Here is an 18,409-nt window from a genome sequence, read left to right as displayed (position 1 = left end):
GGTGTTGGATGTTCAAGGTTTAAAAATGTGATTTCAAGACAAGCCCGGCTGAGGGTTTTGCGTGTGGCACTCACTGAAGAGGTTCCTGGCCTTCTCTGGGTCGCTGAGTAGCGGCGGCCCAACGCCAAACTTGTTCTGCGCCATGACTCTGAACTCGTACTCGTGGTTCTCTGTGAGCCGGGTCACCAGGTAGACGCAGTCCTTGGGGTCGTTGGACACGTGCACCCAGGACTTGCGGTTGTCCTCGCGCTTCTCCACCACGTAGTTTGTGATCTTGGAGCCGCCGTCGTCCAGGGGCGGCTTCCAGGCCAGGCCGATCCTCTCCGCAAACACCTCGGTGAACTTCATCGGTCCCACGGGGGGGCCGGGAGGTCCTGTGGGAGTCAAGCCAAGTCCCGTTAAAGCCAAAGTAGGCCACACAAAATAATTTGCAAAAAAATACAAACACAAAAACATCGACATATGAGGAGCGCTCTGAAAACAGTAAAGCAACTACAGCAGTGATTGTCAGTGTGTGCACAGATTCCGTTTAGTGGTACGTAAATGTAACAAAGTCACTGTTCAGTTGTATTGAACTTTCAAGTCGAAGACATTTGCATTTCATCTTTGAGAATTGTTTTGTTTTGACTCACAATCATATTAAGCACCGTCAGCCAAAGCTTTTGAAACACACCACCTCTGCCTGCTTTTGGTCACATGAGTACATTTTCATATTGGTCATGATGGCGCAACTTGGAATGCTGAGTATTTGATTTGGTGCAACCACAGAATGCAATTTGTGCACAAATTGCGTGTGAATACTGAAGAGCTCAAATGTGCAATTTGTTGGCCATAAATGTGCAATTTTCAGGTGTAAGTGTAAAATGGGATTTGTTGGTGAAAAATCCAAAATGTTGAATTTGTTATTGAAAAAATTGCAATTTGTTGGTGACGTTTTTCATATGAATTTGAGCAGTTTCTAGTGAAAGTGATGTAAAAACTACAAAGCTCCATTTTTTTCAAGTTGGAAAGAGTTGAATGACTAAGTTTTTCGCTGCACTGAATTTTGAGCCCCTCTTCCCGGAGCCCAAACGTCGGTCCCGGGCGCTTACCGAAGACGAAGAGTTTGACATCCTTGGTGACGGTGCCCAGGGCGTTGCTGGCCGTCAGACTGTAGAGGGCGCCGTCGTCACGGGTGGCCCGCTGCAGCAGCAGCGTGCACTTGTCATGCGTCACCAGCTTGGCCACACGCTGGTCGTAGCGCACGAGCGCCTTCTGCTCGGGTGCCGCCAGGCTGGCCTTGTGCCACATGAGGCTGGGGAAAGGACAGCCGCTCACCTTGGCCGGCAGGCTGACATCGCAGCCCTCCTCGCCCTCCAGTACCTCCCGCAGCTCGAGGGCGGGCGGGCCTGAAACGCACGTCAAACACATGAGCAAGCAGCATCCATGATGATCCCGAAACACACGAGCAATACTTCTGCTATGACAGTACTACTATTGCGATCAGCAGTGAAATGCTCATGGAACATCAACCCAGCGGGGCTCTGAGGTCTGCAGACTCGGGTCAGTCAGTGGAGCCCAGGCTTCAAAGCTAACATGGTGAATCTGCATTTAGCTGTTATGCTGCAAGCCATTGGAATAAGTGTAATTGCTTTTAAGTGCGATGCTCTTTTCTCATCGCCTTGATTCAGGTCTTTTCAAACATTTCAAAAATCAATGTCTTCCAAAATCTTGTTCATCTTTGGAACTCGGCTCAAAATGTTCAATTTTGAACTAGGTAATTTCACAAATTGTAGAAACTGTAGAAATTGATCTTTCCCAACACAGTCTGCAGCTATTGGTACGACAAGTAACTCCTAGTACCTATGAAGACTAATTCAGCTATCTAGGACCACTAATACTTTTAATAATATGACAACTACAATTACTAGTCGTACTACTATTGCTAATAGCTACTTCTACTACCAGTAGTAGTAATTGCTATTAGATGTCATTTTAATAACCGCTTATACCGTAATTGCATTTAAAATGTGTATTGGCTAATTCTAACATGTAACACATGCGTGGCAATTTTCTGCTTTCATCAAATACATTCCAAATAATGATATTGACAAAGTTGAGGTTAGCATGTTGGCTTGGCCCTTGGCAAGCGCTCCAGTTTCTCATATGGCCCCTTTGCAAACTTGATTCATTTAAAATGAAGTTGAAACTGGTCCGACTCACAGGTCTGGTCCTTGATGGTGAGTGGTCCGGCAGTGGCCGAGGGTCGACTGGGTCCGGCCGCGTTCACGGCTTTCACTCGGAACTCGTATTCTCCGCCCTGATAAACAAAGTAACACACAACACGGTCACGCTTCGCTCGCGGCAGTCGGTCTTCCAGAGGACGAAGGCGGGGTCAACGTTTTCACGCAGGGTGGGAGCCTGAATTCCCCAAAAGGAAGAGAACTCGGGCACCGACCTCGTTCAGGTCCTCCACCACGAAGCTGAGCTCCTCCACGTCTCGCTTGTTGCACTGCTTCCACGTTTCCTTCTCTTTACCGCTGGTGTCCCAGCTCAAGCGCTCCACCACGTAATGTTTGACAGGAGAGCCGCCGTCGTTTTTGGGAGGCTCCCAGGTCAGCGACACAGTGCTCTTGGTCACCAGGTTGACCTTCAGCTTGGTCGGCGGGTCCGGCGGGTCTGTGGTTGCAAATCAGGCTTAAACGCTCACATCAGAGGCACGCTTTGCCAATTTGCACACGTCTGTGGAGACTTTATTAGCAGTGCCATCAATTCGATTCACCTGGATCAGTTTCACTAGTCACCATTGCACACTTTAAATTGCTCAGGAATCTCCGTCAGGTTGACCAGACCAGACCCCAAAGACCCATTATAATTTCCATGAAGGCACACTACCCCAAAAATTCATGAATAAGCGGGAAAGCACAGCCAATAGGAATTTTGCACGAAAAACAGGGGTTGGTTCCAGAACAATTTAAATAATAATAATAATAATAATAATAATAATAATAATAATAATAATAATAATCCATCTATCCATTCTCTGAAGCACTTCTCCTTGTGACGGGTTGTGGGCATGCTGGAGCCCATCCCAGCTGTCAGTGAGTAAGAAATACACCCTACACGCTGAACTAGCGAAACGCAGAACAATTATAATAATTGTATTTTTAAAAACATTGGGAAAATAAGAAATCATGGAATGGGTGAAACTGTGAATAGGCGGGTATTCACTGTATTTAAGAAATTAGTGTATGGTATATTTCCCAAATAGAGACAGTGTACAATGCATATTCACGGTTCTGCATTTTTTTTTTTTTTTTTTAGATGGGAGAACTGGCCCTCCGTTGCTCACTGTTTGAAAAGGTCCAAAATGTCCTTGTCAGTATCATATGTCCTATGTAGCCCCATTAGTATTGCGTTGGAATATGAATGACGCAGCAAAATGCTGCCATTTGGATCCATCTCATTTTGCCACTTGCTGTCGACTGAAAATGACATCACAGTTGCTCAGGGCTCAGGTGACGACCAGTCACGGCTCACCTGTTTCAATTATGTGACGTTCGCATTTGTATTTTTAACTTGACTTCGCTTTAAAAAACAGATTGCCCGTAGAATTTGAGGTGCGGAGCTTGTGCGTTGCCACCATTGATAATTGCTATAGATGCCACAAGACGGTGTCAAAGCAATGTGTTTGTCTGAATAAAGCTCAACTCACATCAACATAGTTCATTGGCACCAGTTGGGCCCTTCCTGTATTTTGCCATGCGGCCTGCTCCGAAAAGAGAGTACTAGAGTGACCCCAACTACAGGGAACAAATTCCTTGGGTGTTTTAACATACTGTGCTAATAAAGAGATTGTGCTTCTGATTGGAACTCAAAACCAGCGGTTCCAAACTCTCAGCGTGGTGTCTGCGTGAGAAACAAACAAACAAAAAAAACGTGCGCTCACAGATGGGGTCCCTGGCCCGGACGGGGTCAGCGGTGACAGTAAACGGACCGAAGCCCAGCCGGTTCTCGGCTCGCACTCTGAATAGGTAGTCCTGTCCTTCCAGCAGGCCCGGGACCACGAAGGCTTGACTAGCGCAGGCCGCATTCACCTGAGAGACAATCAAAGGTACCCCCGTCATGTATTCATCCTCACAAACTTTGCTTTGTCTGTCCTTCACTTCTTGTACCTTAGTCCAGGCCTTGTCGGTGACACATTTCTTCTCAATGTAGTAGCTTTTGATTCTCTCTCCGCCGTCATTGTCGGGCAGCTTCCAGATCAGTCTCATGGTTGACCGGGTGATGTCCGTCACCTTCAGATCTTTCGGAGGTCCGGGAACATCTGAAACCATGAAAGAACCAGTTAGCGCCACTGTTATTCCCCCGCCCCCACACACACACACACAAAAAAACCCCGAGCCCCTTACATCCAGTACAGTTAAAAGAAGGAAGACACACCGAGAACGTTGACTCTAACGTTGACGTGTTTCTGTCCAGACTTGTTCTTGGCCGTGATGGTGTAGCGTCCAGAGTGGGTCCTCAAACTAACAGGGATGCTCACGACGGACGTGGTGTCCGTGGACTCAACCTGAGGAGATGCAAGAACATGTTGAGTGCAGGAGTTACACGTTTTCTTATGTCTGTTTAGAATGGCCAAAGACGTCACCTCTGAGTCCACGGGAAGCGTATGCAGCTTGTTCTTCTTGTGAGATTTGGCTTTGCCATCAAAGTCCCACGTCACCTTGGGTACGGGACGACCTTTGATGGTGGCAGGGATCCTGATTGGATCTCCGGCACGGACGTAGAGTAGGTCATCCACCACGACGTCAATGGTGATGAAGGGCGGGACTAAAACAGGAGTGGGAACATCAGTGACCCATCAGTGCGCCCACGTCACTTAATTTCCACGCGCTGTTGCAACAAAGACTTACGCTGGACTTCTTCGATCAAGACCTCGCTGGTGCGGGGGCTGGGGTCTGATTCGCCAATGTCGTTGACAGCAATGATTCTGAATCGGTAGTGCTTGAGCTCACGGAGGCTGGGCACAGTGAACTCGGTGGTGGGGTGCAGCTCTTCGTTCACCCTTACCCAATCGGATTTGCCCTCGTCCTGGATCTGGATGATGTAGCCCTTGATGGGGCTTCCGCCATCCTTCTCAGGCGGCTTCCAGGTCAGAGTGACATTGTGCTTGGTCTTATCAGCAACCACGGGAGCGGCGGGCATGCTGGGAGGAGCTGGGGGAGGTTAGAACAGTTCCGCTTTGCTCAAAATGAATCAATTGAGCCAACCATACAGAAATGCAAGACCAGAATCGCGCGTATTCCGCTGAAACTGTACTGGCAACTGGACTCTTCTTGGCTGGAGAAGACTTTTCGCCTTTAATCCGAAAGCTACACTCCTTTGAGGACAGAATGTGGTGGGAATAGACAGCTGGTTTGAACGCCAGTCCATGTGAAACCTGGCCTTCTCACAACAGAGGAAGAGGTTTGACGCCATCACTTATTGTTCGCTTACAGCAATGTCCTGGCCACTAATATGCCATATTACAAGCAGGCAGGTGAGCGAACATTCAGTTGTCAGGTATCCAGCCCCAGGGGACACAAAATAGAGGAACGCCACACTTTTAGAGTCAAGCTGAATGACGTACAACAACTAAGAAGGATTTGTCATGCAGTGGATTTAATTCTCAGTTTACTTCCGGTAAGAGCTTGGAGTTCAAACTGAAAAAGACTTTTGAATTAAAGGTGAAACTTTCCCATCGAAAAAGATGAGTCCATTCAACTTGGGATGACAGTAAATTTACACAGGTTCAGTCGACTCACTCAGAGGGTCGATGGCAAAGGCTGGGTCGGATGGTGCGCTGAACGGTCCCGTTCCGGCTGAATTGAAGGCTGCGACTCGGAATTCGTACTCACTTCCTTCAAACAGGCGAGTCACCTGCCATACGCAGAGAGTTATCATACAGCTTTCCAGTCCAGATGTGTTAGGAGACCTCGGCATGATCCAAAGCCTTACCTGGTACTCCCAGCCTTTCATGCCCCTCTTGGTGACTGGCATCTTGTTGACTCTTGCCCAGTAGGCGGAGCCTCTTTCTTTCTTCTCCAGCCAGTAGCCAATGATCATGGAGCCACCGTTGTCCCTCGGTGGCTCCCAGGTCAGGGTCATGGAGTTCTTGGAATACTCTGTGATGGTCGGTTTCTCTGGTGGGCCGGGGAGCCCGAAGGGGTCTTTGATCTGAACTTCCTCCGTTGTGCAAGGGTCAGACTTGCCGTAGCGGTTCTCGGCTCTGACTTGGAACAGGTAGGATTTGTTGGTATCCAAGTTCCACACCTGCAGCAGAGGGAGGAGGACTTTATAAGAATGTGTCTTAATGACGCCTACCGTGACCAGAAGGACAAATAGCCTTCTTTGTTACTATACTAAATTTATTATCATTACTGTCACTATACTCAAATTATTTATTTGCCTGGCTTGTTGCATTTTTTAACCTCTGTGGAAGACGACATGACACAAACAAGTACAGTCTATTTTTTCAGTTGGTACAAATACCTAATTGTGCATTTCTTTGCTAGTCAGGTGAGGCATGAGTACTATGTTTTCTCATCGATATTGTATATAATTGGCAGTGAGAGAGAGAAAAAAACACATGGACTTTTGTATTTACATGCATTTGAAATGGAACTTTATCACTTTGACCAGAGTACAGGAGTTGAATCAGGAATTGCACTTTGATCCAGAGTGGTACCAGTCCTTGCACGTCACTACAGAGTGGCTGACTATGAGCAAGCTAAGTGCTCACAGGACCTACCCGATACTTCTTGTCAATGATGCTATTGGTGAGCTCCACCCATTGAGGTTCCGCTTCCCGTCCCTCTTCCTCCGCTTCCTCTGTGACCACATCTTTCTTTTCAACAATGTAGTTGGTCAGCTTGCTGCCACCATCGTCCAGGGGCGCGTCCCACTGCAGCTGGCAAGACTCCGCCTTGACGTTGGATACCACCACGTTTCTGGGTGGAAGTGGCCGGTCTGGGCACAGAGATGAGGTTTAGTCGTTTCCTTTTTCCTGCTCTGGCAGGTCATTTTCCCCCACACTAAAATATCTCTGGAATAATTCCAATCCAATCATCTCGCCCCAAGAGAAGTTGAAGTGTCTTTACTTCTCTCGGGTGAGGTTTATTTTTACAAGAGGGGACCTTCTGTCTTGAGGTTTTATCACGTCTAGCTCACCTAGCACCATGACAGACGTGGTGTGCTTGGCTGAGCCCATGTTGTTGGAGGCCGTGATGGTGTAGCTGCCTCGGTCCTTCCGGTCGGTCACGGGGATGGACAGTGTGGACGTGCAGTTCATCCTGCCCGTCACCGTCGTCTCCATCAGCAGACTTTCCGTGGGCTTCTCCAGCACCATGTCGTCTTTGGTCCACTCCACTTTGGGGATGGGGAGGCCCAGGATGTCGGCGGGGATCTCGACGGGCTCGCCCTTTTTAACCGTGATGCTGTCGCCCTTGAATATCTTCAGCATGTGGATCTCAGGGGCCACTGTCGGGGACGAGAACAGCATGGGATGTCACAGCTGATAGCTGGCTCTGCGCTGGTGCCATCAGTAAACAAATACCATTTGACCCGGGCAGAAGCATTGAGAAACCCAGGGAAAGGTTAAGGTTGCGTTTCACAATGTTGGATATTAACGAGTGTACAGGCACAGGGGACCAGATTAAGTGGTGGATTGTGCTCTGATTCTTGACTTTTCTGAATTCTTGCAAATACCTTGTAGAGGTATTTTTCAATAGAAATCCTGTTTATTTTCACAACAAAAACATATCCATAAAACTTAATGAAGGCAAAGGTAAGGGAAACAAAGCTTCAGTCAATACCCATGCCAACTTAGTCCAGGAACGGAGGCGTGCCGCATACAACTACCAGTAGTTTAGGTTTCGGGAATTCTTCTGTACCGCTGTAGTTTGAATTTGTGACGTGTCCACCAAAAAGAAAACGTTATCTGTGGGAAACTGCTCAGAAATGAGACGGAAGGCCGGCTTTAATTTACATTTCAACAGCTAATTTGATTTCAAAATAGTCACGGTCAACTTGATCATTGCGGGACTGGCTAATCAATGAGAGCCTTCTTCGTACGACCATTTATGACATCCATTCCATTCCAGTCCCCCCGGTACCCCCACTCCAAGAATTGGGATATACAGTATGTGGCGGTGTGACTCCAAACTACAGCCTAAATGGCTTTTCAAGTATTTAGAGTTGCCGATCTCTGGTATATCTATCACTAACATGTTAGGCCCCAAGAAACAAATGATTGGCCCTGGTGCCTGTTTTAAAAACAGATCACCAGTGATGGGACATTGTGAGTTCTTAGGAGTATTGTAATATTAATCATTTGAAAATGTAAACATTGGCAGAGCTGTGTATAAATACAGTGTTGGATTTTGACACTTGTCTGTTTCCTAATTATTGGGAGAAATAATGAACATCCTCACATAAGAATAGAATGAACTCTTATTAATAATAGCTAGGTAAGAGGAGCAAATGTGTTGTTTAGCGTTCAGCCCTTAGCATTGAGCTGTCAGCTCCAAAGAGGTTGCTAAGCCCTGGGCTATGGCTTTCCACCTGTATTGCACAGATTTGGCATACCTTCATCGTCTTGGATGACCACAGTCAGCGCAAAGGATGGGTCACTTTCTCCAATCAGGTTTGCACACTTGATCCTGAACTCGTACATCCAGGCATCGTCCAGGCCCTCCACCGTCATGCTCACGTTAGGGCAGATGTCCGTGTTGCAAGGCTCAAAGGCCTGCTTGTCTTGACGCTTCTTCTCCACAAAGTAGCCGATGACAGGGCTGCCGCCGTCGTTGCGAGGTGGCTTCCATGCTAGTGTAATGGAATTCTTGGTGCGCTCCGTATAGTGGAACTTCTCAGGTGGCGACGGCGGTCCTGCGGAACCCGTGACAAGAAAAAACGTTTTATAGATTGGAATGTTCGACAGGAGACACAATCAGTACGGAGGCCTCTTGGGACTTGCCTTGTGGGTCCACTGCTTTGATGGGTCCGAGCTCAACAGGCGGGCCCATGCCGTACTTGTTCTTGGCAAAGACACGGAACATGTACTCTTGTCCCTCCATGATGCCCACGCACTCGCATTTGGAGGAGACTGTTTCAACGGGCTGCCTCCACGTGTGCATTTTGCCATCTTTGCGCTCCACCAGGAAGCCGGTCAGGTCACTTCCACCGTCATCCACTGGATCATCCCAGTTCAGGAAGATCATCTTTCTGGTCACCACCACTGGCTTCAAGTCAGTGACTGGTCCGGGAACATCTGCAAACAAAAAAAGGGTTGTGGTCTGTCCACATTTTGGAACCATAACCTCCTCTTTCTATACGTCCGTCCACTTACCCATGACCTCCACCCGGGTGAAGGCCGACCTGGTGCCGCTGGGGTTACATGCAGAGATCAAGTATTTGCCGCAGTCCTTCCTCTGCACGCTTTTAATGAACACCACGCTGTTGTTGCCTTCGGTCAGGATCTCTACACGTTTTTTGTCAGGTTTCGCATCCTCCACGGTCCAAGTGATAGTTGGGTAGGGTTTACCGGTGACCAGCGCCGGAACACGGAGCGTCTCGCCAGCTCTGATGACCACACCATTCTTGACCAAAACGTCCAGCTCTACCACAGGCATTTCTGCAGAAGGGATCAACCCACCGACAGTAAGAATCAATTCCTGCGTCATACTCCACTTGTCATTGGTTAGATATTTCCACGTTATCGGCTTCTGGCCAACCTGCGGGATTCCTGACGAACACCGACTCGGTGAAACCTGGGGTTCCCTCTCCCGCAGCGTTGCAGGCAATGACTCTGACTAGGTACTTGGCTCCCTCACGGACTCCGTAAACCGTAAATGCCCGAGTCTTCCATGGACGTTCTGTAGACCTGGACCAGTCTTTGGTACCAGCAATAGTCTGGTGCACACCACAGAAAATAAGTGTGAGATTTACATTTTCACATACTCAAATGAAGGCCACTCGTTATGCACCTTATCCACGTGGTATCCCAGGATCTCGCCTCCTCCATTGTCGACAGGTGCGTCCCACTCAACATCAATTGAGTGGTCGGTGGTTGCCACCACTCGGGGGACTGGTGGTCCAGGAGGTACTGTAAAACAAACGACCGAACATGTAGACCGCGACTCCGACTCAAGCGTGTCAAGCTGGAAAATGTACATACAAATCGGGGCTTGAGCTGTTTTAGGATCTGAGGGAACGCTGAACTTTCCGGGGCCTGCCTGATTTTCGGCTGCCACTCTGAAGATGTAAGTTAAGCCCTCAACAAGTCCTTCAACATTCAGCTCGGTGGAAGAGACCATGTTTCTGGAGAACACATTCAAGATGAAGTCATAACAACAAACATGCAATCACGTCCGCAGCATTCTTTTGAGCAATCCTCTACCTGTTGACCCGAGCCCAGTGGGAACTGTTGATCTCACGACGCTCCACCCAGTACCCCAGGATGGGGCTGCCATTGTCGTTTGGCTCTTTCCAGATGACCAGCATGCTGTGGGCTGTGATGTCATCTATTTCTGGCTTCTCTGGCGCCTCAGGAGGTTCTGGGAATGAAGGACGGCGAGATGACATGATTCATCTTCAAGTAACTCACGCGAACCTGGGCAATTCTTCAAGAGATTCTACACACCGAAGGGGTTCTTGGCAACAAGAGGTTTGGAGATGCAGGGCGGACCAGCTCCATACTTGTTCTCAGCAACAACTCTGAAGATGTACTCCTTCTTCTCAATGAGTTTGGGCACGAGATAGCGACACCCTCGAAGTGTGGAGGTGACACAGCTGTATCCAAGCTCTATCTTGGAGTTGTCCTTCTTCTCCAGCGTGTAGTTGAGGATCTCGCTGCCACCATCATCTTTAGGGGCATCCCACTTGCAAATCACAGAGTTCTTCCTCACCTCTTCGAAGCAGAAGTTGATTGGAGGTCCAGGAGTGTCTGAAAACAGGGAAAAAGCTTTAGGCCCTGAAGCTCTACAGTCCTCCACAAGACTAGCATGTGACCAGAGGAGGAAACGCTGCAAGCGCTAGAGACATATGAGAAGGACCCGCGCTCTCACCAAGGACATTGACCTCGCAGGTGGCTGAAGCGATGCCGTGGTCGTTCTCCACCTTCACCATGTAGACGCCGTGGTCAGCACGCAGCGAGTCCTTGATAACTGCCGTGGACTCGCCCCTTCTGCTGTTGTTGATGGTCAGCCGCTCGCCAATAGTAGGGTAGTCCATCTCCTCCAACTCCTGCTCTGCCACCTCCTCCTTCTTTTCCTCTGCCTCTTTCACTTCTCCCTCTTCTGGCTCTTTTTTCTCTCCCTCCTCCTTCTTCTCCATCTTCTTCTTCAGTGGTTTCTCCGGCCTCCTGCGAAGTGGCTCGGGCCGGATCACCTGGTTGTTCCAGTACCAGGTGATCTCAGGGTACGGTGAGCCGGAGATATTGGCCTCCAGGCGGATGTCACTGCCTCGCTTCACGTTCAGGCCAGACTGAAGGCTGCCGCTCAGGAAGACCTTAGGAGCATCTGTCGACAAATGCAGACAGACCAAATCAGAGCTGAGGTGACGAGACCGTCCAAGTCAGAAACATGACATCCCACAAAATTTCCTCACCGACTGCATCCAAGGCCTTGACAAACAGGGTGCTGCGAGACGGATCGCTGACACCGGCTGAATTTTCTGCTCGGACTCTGAAGGCGTAGCTCTTGGCCTCCTTTAGCCCTCTGACGGTGTAGGAAAGCACTGGAACCAGGAAGTCGTTGCACCTCTCCCACTTGTCCTCACCCTTCAGCTGCCGCTCCAGAATGTAGCCCATGATCTTGGCACCTCCATCATACATGGGCGGCTTCCAGGTCAGTGTGATGGTGCCCGATGTGGGATTGTGGGTCTCCACATCCACCGGCGGGTCAGGAGGATCTGACGTGAGATGAGACGCAAGTTGGTTTCAACAAGAGACAGCAGCACGCCATATTTGAGCCAGACTGTTGCTTCGTACGTTTCTGGTCCTCGGCAATGACAGGGTTGCGAAGCTCGACGAACTCCCCTCCTCCAATCTTGTTTACGGCCTGGACTCTGAAGTAGTACTCTCCGTTGGGGATTAGGTCTTTGACATTCCAGCTCACTTTGTTCTCTCCAGACATCATGTTGACATAGGTTCTCCTGCCGGCCTCACGGCGCTACAGAGGTAACCAACACCACATTAGATGAAACATGACCCGTTTCTGGAAGTTTGTGGATCTCAAAATCCTATGTGGCATGCAAAGACTAACACACACGTCCCAAAAGATGAAGACCAAAAGGGCTTGATCAGGAACTGTGGTACTGACCTGCAGGATGTAATGAATAATCGGGGTGCCTCCGTCGTAGTCGGGAGGATCCCAGGAGACCTTGCAGGAGCTCTTGGTGATCTCAGAAGCTACAATTTCCTTGCACGGGCCAGGAAGACCTGGGGATGCAATTTGAAGACTGGTAAGCAACCTGTGGCTAACATATCGAGTCATGCAGATGGGCTTCTTGGTTACCAATGACTTTGACGTTGATGGTAGCACTGGCGGCACCAAGTTTATTTTCCAGAGTCACTTTGTACTGGCCTGCATCAGAGTGACGACTACTGTCCACCTCCAGGTGACAGCAAGTATACTCTTTCCTGGTATGCACAAACAATTTCGTCAGCCACTAGTCACATGAACGCAACTGAAATGAGCACCAACCTGAAGCCAAGACGGTCATCAGCCTTCAGCTCCTTGCCGTCTTTGTGCCAAGTGACATTGGGCGAGGGCACAGCCCTGAAGGGAACTGGGATATGCAGCTTCTCTGTTTCCACCACGACCAGGTCCAGAGTCTGGAATTCCAGTGTGGGGTTGCCTGTAAACGCAGACAAAAGCAAGCATGAAGAAAAAAAAATGAACAAACACTCGATTCAAGGGAAGAGCCCCCGCTCCCATTCTTACAGTCAGAATCTTTGGCAACGACGTTCTCAGAGATATCAGAAGGCTCGCTAACTCCAACAGAGTTGATAGCTCTCACTCTCAAGATGTATTCCTTCTCAGGAATGACACCTTCTTCCACTGTGTACTTCAGTTCTTTAACTGGACGAGAGTTAACCCTCATCCATTTCTCTGTTCCAGCCTCGCACATCTCAATGTGGTAGCCTGTGACGGGGGAGCCACCGTCCCTCTGTGGAGGCTTCCAGCCGATGGACAGGAAGTCCCGACTGGCGGCCGTCACATGGAGCTCAACTGGAGGGGACGGGACACCTACAGAAGGCAAGGCATTCTTTTACTTCACATCTACAGAAAGATGAACCACCTCGCGCCTGGATTGCGCTTTGGTGGTTTGGCTTCCGTCAACTCGCCTGTTGGGTCTTCAATGGTCAGGATCTCGGTGGGTTCACTTGGATGTCCGATTCCTGCCTCGTTCTCTGCGCGGACTTGGAACTGAACCTCTGTTCCCTCGATCACGTCCGTCACTCTGTACTTACAGTCCGGCCCGGAGGTCTTTCCGCACTTCACCCAGCGGGTTCCGAGCTTCTCCTTCTTCTCGATAGAATACCTGCCAGGTTCATGGCATAATAGTAAGGCCTCATAGGAAAGGCAAGTCAACTTTATTGGTAGAGCACCATTCATACTCAGTGCAAATCCGGAGTTCTTTACAGAAGCAAAGAAATAAACAACAATGAATACATGAACGTTTGAAAATTAAAAGGAGGACCCAACACAAACAGCAGGATCAATAAAAAGATACAACTAAAAAGTAAAATGACAAAACACATAGCTTATCAAGTTCAATCACAAAATAGAAGCAAGAAATAATAGTTTAGATTTTCCTCCTATACTTGAATACAGCGACAGTTTGAGCATACCTCAGGTGTTCAGGAGTTCGAGGTGGATAGAAACATAAATTTGCTTCACTTTGGTTTGGTTCTAGTTTTGCAAACACTCAATAAGCCTGAGTGGTCTGGAAGTCTCAATGGGAACTAAAGGCTCTTGAACATATTGCAGTCCAAACTCATTCTGAGCTTTGGAGACTCACAGAAAGACTGAAATGAATTCTTTAAAACTTGAAGAAGTTCACGTGTCCAACCTGAGGATGGGTCTACCACCATCGTTTTTGGGCGCCTCCCACTGCAGGTCCACATATCTTTTGGTCACGGCGTCCACAGTGAGGGCGTACGGTGGCCCCGGAGTGGCTGCAAAAGAAAAAAACAGACACCTTCTAAACTTCCCTGCACAGCCAACAAGCCCAAAGAGGATTCAACTGTCTGACGCCGAAACATTTGGCGGAACCATCTGCTAACTCACTGAAAGTGTCCTTGGCCAGCACGGAGTCCTCCAGCTCACAGAAGGGCCCGACGCCAACGACGTTCTCAGCCGCCACACGGAACACGTAGAGTGAGCCTTCGTTGAGCGGCGCCACCGTGTACTTGAGCTCCTTGACGGTGGTGTCCACGGCCTGCCAGCCTTTACGCCGGACGTCCCGCTTCTCCACCACGTAGTTGGTGATGGCCGAGCCTCCGTCACGCTCGGGAACGGTCCATTTCAACTCGGCACTGTTCCTGCTAATGCCGGTGACCTCCAGCCAGCGAGGGGCTGAAGGGGGGTCTGTGGAGAGGGTGGCATCATGAGGATGTTAAGTGACATGGAAAATTTGCAGCAGTGGCCTTACTCAAGTAAAGTCATCAGACTGAAGTCAGCAATTTTAGGACTTTAGGAAGTGCTTGGCTAAAGCTAATGAAATTCCTGACTTGTCTTGACTTTGACTTCAACGAAGCAGGCATCACAGTGTGCGCTCCAAAGATGATTGCATTTGGAGGCAAGGATCACATTTTTGATGGAATAGGCAAAAAAGAGATGGGCAACATACAAGTTCTGATAAGACACACAACTACCAACGACATCTGACTCCATGTGTCACTGCAAAACCCTCAATGACAAATAAACTTCGTCGATTTGACAATTTAGCTAATCAAGAGCTGGTCAAACATAATCTACGTAATTGAGAAGACAGTAAGGTCATAGAGAATAAGGAGACTGGGTTGAGACCATTCAAAAAACGATTGTGAACGCAAGCACAGTAGAGCTAGTGTTGCTGTACCAAGTGCGAGGTGCTGAACACATGGGCGACTGAGCAAGATTCCATGATCAAATTCCTATTTAAATAAAACTGCATTTTATATTTACTTCTATTCGTCTGATATCTACATTAGTTAGATGATCTTCAAAATTGAAGTGTGGAAACTGCCTAAAAGTAAGAATTTGAGGAGAGGGCAAAACGTTTTTGGTGGCACTGTGTATGGCCTCGTCCCACCTGAGCTAATTTGTGTCTCTTACTGAGTCTCTCCTTGCAGAGGACCGGGTCACTGGGCTCGCTGGGTTCGCTCTCCCCAGCCACGTTGACGGCTCGCACCCTGAACGAGTACTCCTGCTTCTCCATCAGGCCCTTAAGGAAGTACTCGGTCATGCTGACCCCCTCCGCCACGCGGATCCAATCGGTGGTGCCGCTCTTGAGCATCTCGATGACGTAGCCGTCAATCTTGGCTCCCCCATCGTGCTCCGGCTTGGTCCACATCAGGAAGCAAGAGGTCTTGGCCACGTCCTTCACAGTCGGTTTGCCAGGAGGCCATGGAGGATCTGGAAGACCCGTCGGGAGTTTAGGAATTTGAAAAAAACCTTTCGGGCAGCAAAGTCCAAAGTGTGATACCGATGGGATCTTTCACGAGTATTGGTTCCGTTTCCTTGCTTGGCTTTCCAGTTCCGGCCAGATTTTCAGCCAGGACTCTGAACTTGTACTTCTTCCTTGTGGGAAGACCTTTGATCCTGCAGACAAACAAGCACATACTTTAGACCAGTGCTTGTCAGTCTTTTTACACAAAGTACCACCGAAAAATGTACTTAGCTCTCCAAGTACCAAACAACAGTAGACAAAGTCTTCCAGGTAGAGGCACTCATTTGTGAAAGTGCGCCACTTTCACATCATTATGTAAGCAACATTAACAGTTATGGATTCAATTGTGATGTTTAGCAGAAACAAGTTCAATCAAATTGCTTCCATGTAATTGTATTTTACTTAAAAGTTAAATACAACTAAACTCCATTGAAAAAAGGTAACAGACTGAATGAAAAAGACTTTTAAAGCAGTGGAACATTCTGCTCAGTTTTCACATTAACACAGCATTTCAGTACAGGAAAACGAAACCTCTTAAATGGAGCGAGTCTTTTTCCCCCCGCATCCTACGACTTTCTTCTTTTTTGAGAGTACTCCGAGGTTTTTCTTAGGTAGCAGCGGATCGCCGATTCCATCAGTCTCGGCCACACAACAACTCTGACACCGGCGGGCTTCCTCCGCTGCCCTCCAGCTGCTCAACTGCCTTCATCCTCCGGGCGACAACACGCAACTATGTCTTCGTGCACCACTTGCGCTCATCTCATTGAAAGGCTTTCCGTGCTAGAGGGACGTGTCCTCCAGCTAGAGCAGAATAATGTGGTAACCGTAGATGTGGCGGACACAACTTTTAGTATGGATTGTAGCCAACCTGCTAGTCTGGTTAGCATTAGCCCTAAGCAGCCTGCTAATTGCGGTGAGCCTGTTCAGACGCATAACAGATTCAGCCCGTTAGCTAGTCCCATTCCACCTCGGTCTACTGGCTCCCGCACTTTAGTAATAGGTGACTCCATTACCCGTAACATTAATCTTAAAAATCCAGCCAAAGTAATGTGTATTCCTGGGGCCAGAGCACCCGACATTGAAGCTAATCTTAGGGAGCTGACTCGCAAAAGGAATAGACATCAGCATGGGGCAAACAACATGAGGTACTCCCATTTAGTGATACACGTCGGCTCCAATGATACTAGGATGAGGCAATCAGAGATCACAAAAAAGAACATAGCTAGGACTTGTGATCTCGCTAGAAAGATGAGTCGGCATCGAGTAATTGTCTCTGGCCCCTTGCCTGCGAGAGGCAATGATGAGAGGTTTAGCAGATTATTCTCGCTTAACCGGAGGCTAGCTAGCTTTTGTAGTGAGCAGGGACTGCAGTTTGTAGATAATTGGCCTTCTTTCTGGGGCCGACCATATCTGCCTAAGATGGACAGCCTTCACCCTAACTGGGAAGGCGCCATCACTCTTTCTAGAAATATAGATTACTGTTTGAGCCTTTCATGACAGTTCACAGAGCAGGTCGGGTTACAGGCGATTAGCGAGTCTGTAAGAACGGGTATGGAGTCCGTAAAGCTAGAGTTAACTAGCGCTATGCTAGACTCTGACAACACACAGTTTTTTTTATTTAGATTAGAGCCGCACACACCACACATTCCTGTATCACATAGCTATATTGTTTCTACCGAGTGGTGCAATATGATAATAATAGTACTCGAGAGCCGATAAATAACTACCATATTCCGACAGTCGTACCCTCCCGCCGCTCTTATAGTTCGAGGTACAATACAGGACGTAGGGAACGCAATCTTATTCATATTATGATTAGCAATCCTGCTATAGGCAATTATCCGGATCCTGTTAGTTGATGACCTCATAAAAGACCATAAACTTAACATGATTGGGCTTTGCGAGACGTAGTTCAAACCTGATAATTTTTTACCGCTTAATGAGGCCTCGCCTCCAAACTTCGTTAGCTCACATGTTGTGCGCCCTCATAAGAAAGGTGGGGGTGTAGCCCTTATTTATGAATCTGATTTCAAATTTAGCCCGCATTCTAGCGACGCGGTTAAAACATTTGAAGTGCTCATTATGAGATCTATAGCCTCATTTCCGTTTTTTTCTCGCAGTTATTTACTGTCCCCCCGGCTCGTACGCTGGATTTTTAGATGAGGTCTCTGAGTTTTTGGTGGATTTGGCAACTCATGCATATAATATAGTGATTATGGGTGACTTTAACATTCATATGAATCTCCCATCGGAACCACTTACAGCGGCGTTTCAGAAAATAATTGATAGTTTTGATTTTACGCAGACAATTAACGAAGCGACGCATAAAAATGGTGATACTTTAGATTTGGTACTAACCCGAGGTTAAGCATTTTCAAATGTAATGGTATTACCGTCGGTCAGAAAGTGGCGGCCTTTTAGTGATCCCTAGAGCCAAGAAGAGGTTCGCAGGCTCCAGAGCGTTTTCTATACGGGCACCGATGCTTTGGAATGCCCTACCCGCGGATATCAGAGGCACTACCTCAGTAGAAATGTTTGAAGCACGACTTTTAAGACTTACTTGTACATTTCTGCATTTAGTTGAACTGTTTGTTTTGGCCTCTTTATTGCTGCTTTATTCTTTTTCTGCCCCCTTTTCCCAGGCTTGGGAATTAGGTGATGACGACCAAATTGGAGGTTACTGTTCGATCCAACAGCAACTGACTACTACAAGATTGGAGGCTGATCACATCCT

The 18,409-nt window shown here is 48.2% G+C and overlaps 4 protein-coding genes across 4 annotated transcripts; 1 reads left to right on the top strand and 3 right to left on the bottom strand.

Annotated features, from left to right (window-relative positions):
* Positions 1-33: 33 nt before the first annotated feature.
* Positions 34-7,369, bottom strand: LOC147136954 (titin-like). Its single transcript, XM_086052161.1, has 13 exons — positions 7,192-7,369; positions 6,773-6,990; positions 5,980-6,294; positions 5,787-5,901; positions 4,896-5,198; positions 4,631-4,812; positions 4,423-4,552; positions 4,155-4,306; positions 3,929-4,076; positions 2,438-2,658; positions 2,203-2,299; positions 1,092-1,388; positions 34-374 (listed from the first exon to the last, which is right to left on the bottom strand). The coding sequence occupies exons 1-13, from the start codon at positions 7,367-7,369 to the stop codon at positions 34-36; spliced, it is 2,697 nt and encodes an 898-aa protein (XP_085908287.1).
* Positions 7,370-8,936: 1,567 nt separating this feature from the next.
* LOC147136953 (myosin-binding protein H-like) lies at positions 8,937-9,650 on the bottom strand. The gene is made up of 2 exons (XM_086052160.1): positions 9,368-9,650; positions 8,937-9,289 (listed from the first exon to the last, which is right to left on the bottom strand). The coding sequence occupies exons 1-2, from the start codon at positions 9,648-9,650 to the stop codon at positions 8,937-8,939; spliced, it is 636 nt and encodes a 211-aa protein (XP_085908286.1).
* A 763-nt stretch (positions 9,651-10,413) lies between these two features.
* On the bottom strand, positions 10,414-16,384 carry LOC147136952 (titin-like). Its single transcript, XM_086052159.1, has 15 exons — positions 16,338-16,384; positions 15,712-15,827; positions 15,342-15,641; positions 14,313-14,612; positions 14,095-14,200; positions 13,367-13,563; positions 12,963-13,268; positions 12,723-12,876; positions 12,534-12,658; positions 12,339-12,457; positions 12,008-12,188; positions 11,626-11,928; positions 11,085-11,537; positions 10,661-10,963; positions 10,414-10,574 (listed from the first exon to the last, which is right to left on the bottom strand). The coding sequence occupies exons 1-15, from the start codon at positions 16,382-16,384 to the stop codon at positions 10,414-10,416; spliced, it is 3,171 nt and encodes a 1,056-aa protein (XP_085908285.1).
* Positions 16,385-16,407: 23 nt separating this feature from the next.
* On the top strand, positions 16,408-17,172 carry LOC147136951 (uncharacterized). Its single transcript, XM_086050690.1, has one exon. It carries the CDS (start codon positions 16,408-16,410, stop codon positions 17,170-17,172), a length of 765 nt encoding a protein of 254 aa, XP_085906816.1.
* Positions 17,173-18,409: the final 1,237 nt, after the last annotated feature.

Source organism: Filicampus tigris, chromosome 14 (genome assembly GCF_054856515.1).
Source record: "Filicampus tigris isolate MCC_2025a chromosome 14, RoL_Ftig_1.0, whole genome shotgun sequence".
NCBI lineage: Eukaryota > Metazoa > Chordata > Actinopteri > Syngnathiformes > Syngnathidae > Filicampus > Filicampus tigris.
This window is presented reverse-complemented; position numbering and strand designations above follow the sequence as displayed.

Coding starts and splice junctions, on each gene's coding strand:
- LOC147136954 (XM_086052161.1), bottom strand. CDS start 7,369: ATGGTGCTGGAGAAGCCCACGGAAAGTCTGCTGATGGAGACGACGGTG. Junction 2,659..3,928: donor CCGGGCCAGGGACCCCATCT/GTGAGCGCACGT, acceptor TTGCAACCACAG/ACCCGCCGGACCCGCCGACC. Junction 2,300..2,437: donor TGGTGGAGGACCTGAACGAG/GTCGGTGCCCGA, acceptor TTTGTTTATCAG/GGCGGAGAATACGAGTTCCG.
- LOC147136953 (XM_086052160.1), bottom strand. CDS start 9,650: ATGCCTGTGGTAGAGCTGGACGTTTTGGTCAAGAATGGTGTGGTCATC. Junction 9,290..9,367: donor CACCCGGGTGGAGGTCATGG/GTAAGTGGACGG, acceptor TTTTGTTTGCAG/ATGTTCCCGGACCAGTCACT.
- LOC147136952 (XM_086052159.1), bottom strand. CDS start 16,384: ATGAAGGCAGTTGAGCAGCTGGAGGGCAGCGGAGGAAGCCCGCCGGT. Junction 14,613..15,341: donor CCTCTGCAAGGAGAGACTCA/GTAAGAGACACA, acceptor CCCTCTCCACAG/ACCCCCCTTCAGCCCCTCGC. Junction 12,189..12,338: donor TTATTCATTACATCCTGCAG/GTCAGTACCACA, acceptor TTACCTCTGTAG/CGCCGTGAGGCCGGCAGGAG.
- LOC147136951 (XM_086050690.1), top strand. CDS start 16,408: ATGTCTTCGTGCACCACTTGCGCTCATCTCATTGAAAGGCTTTCCGTG.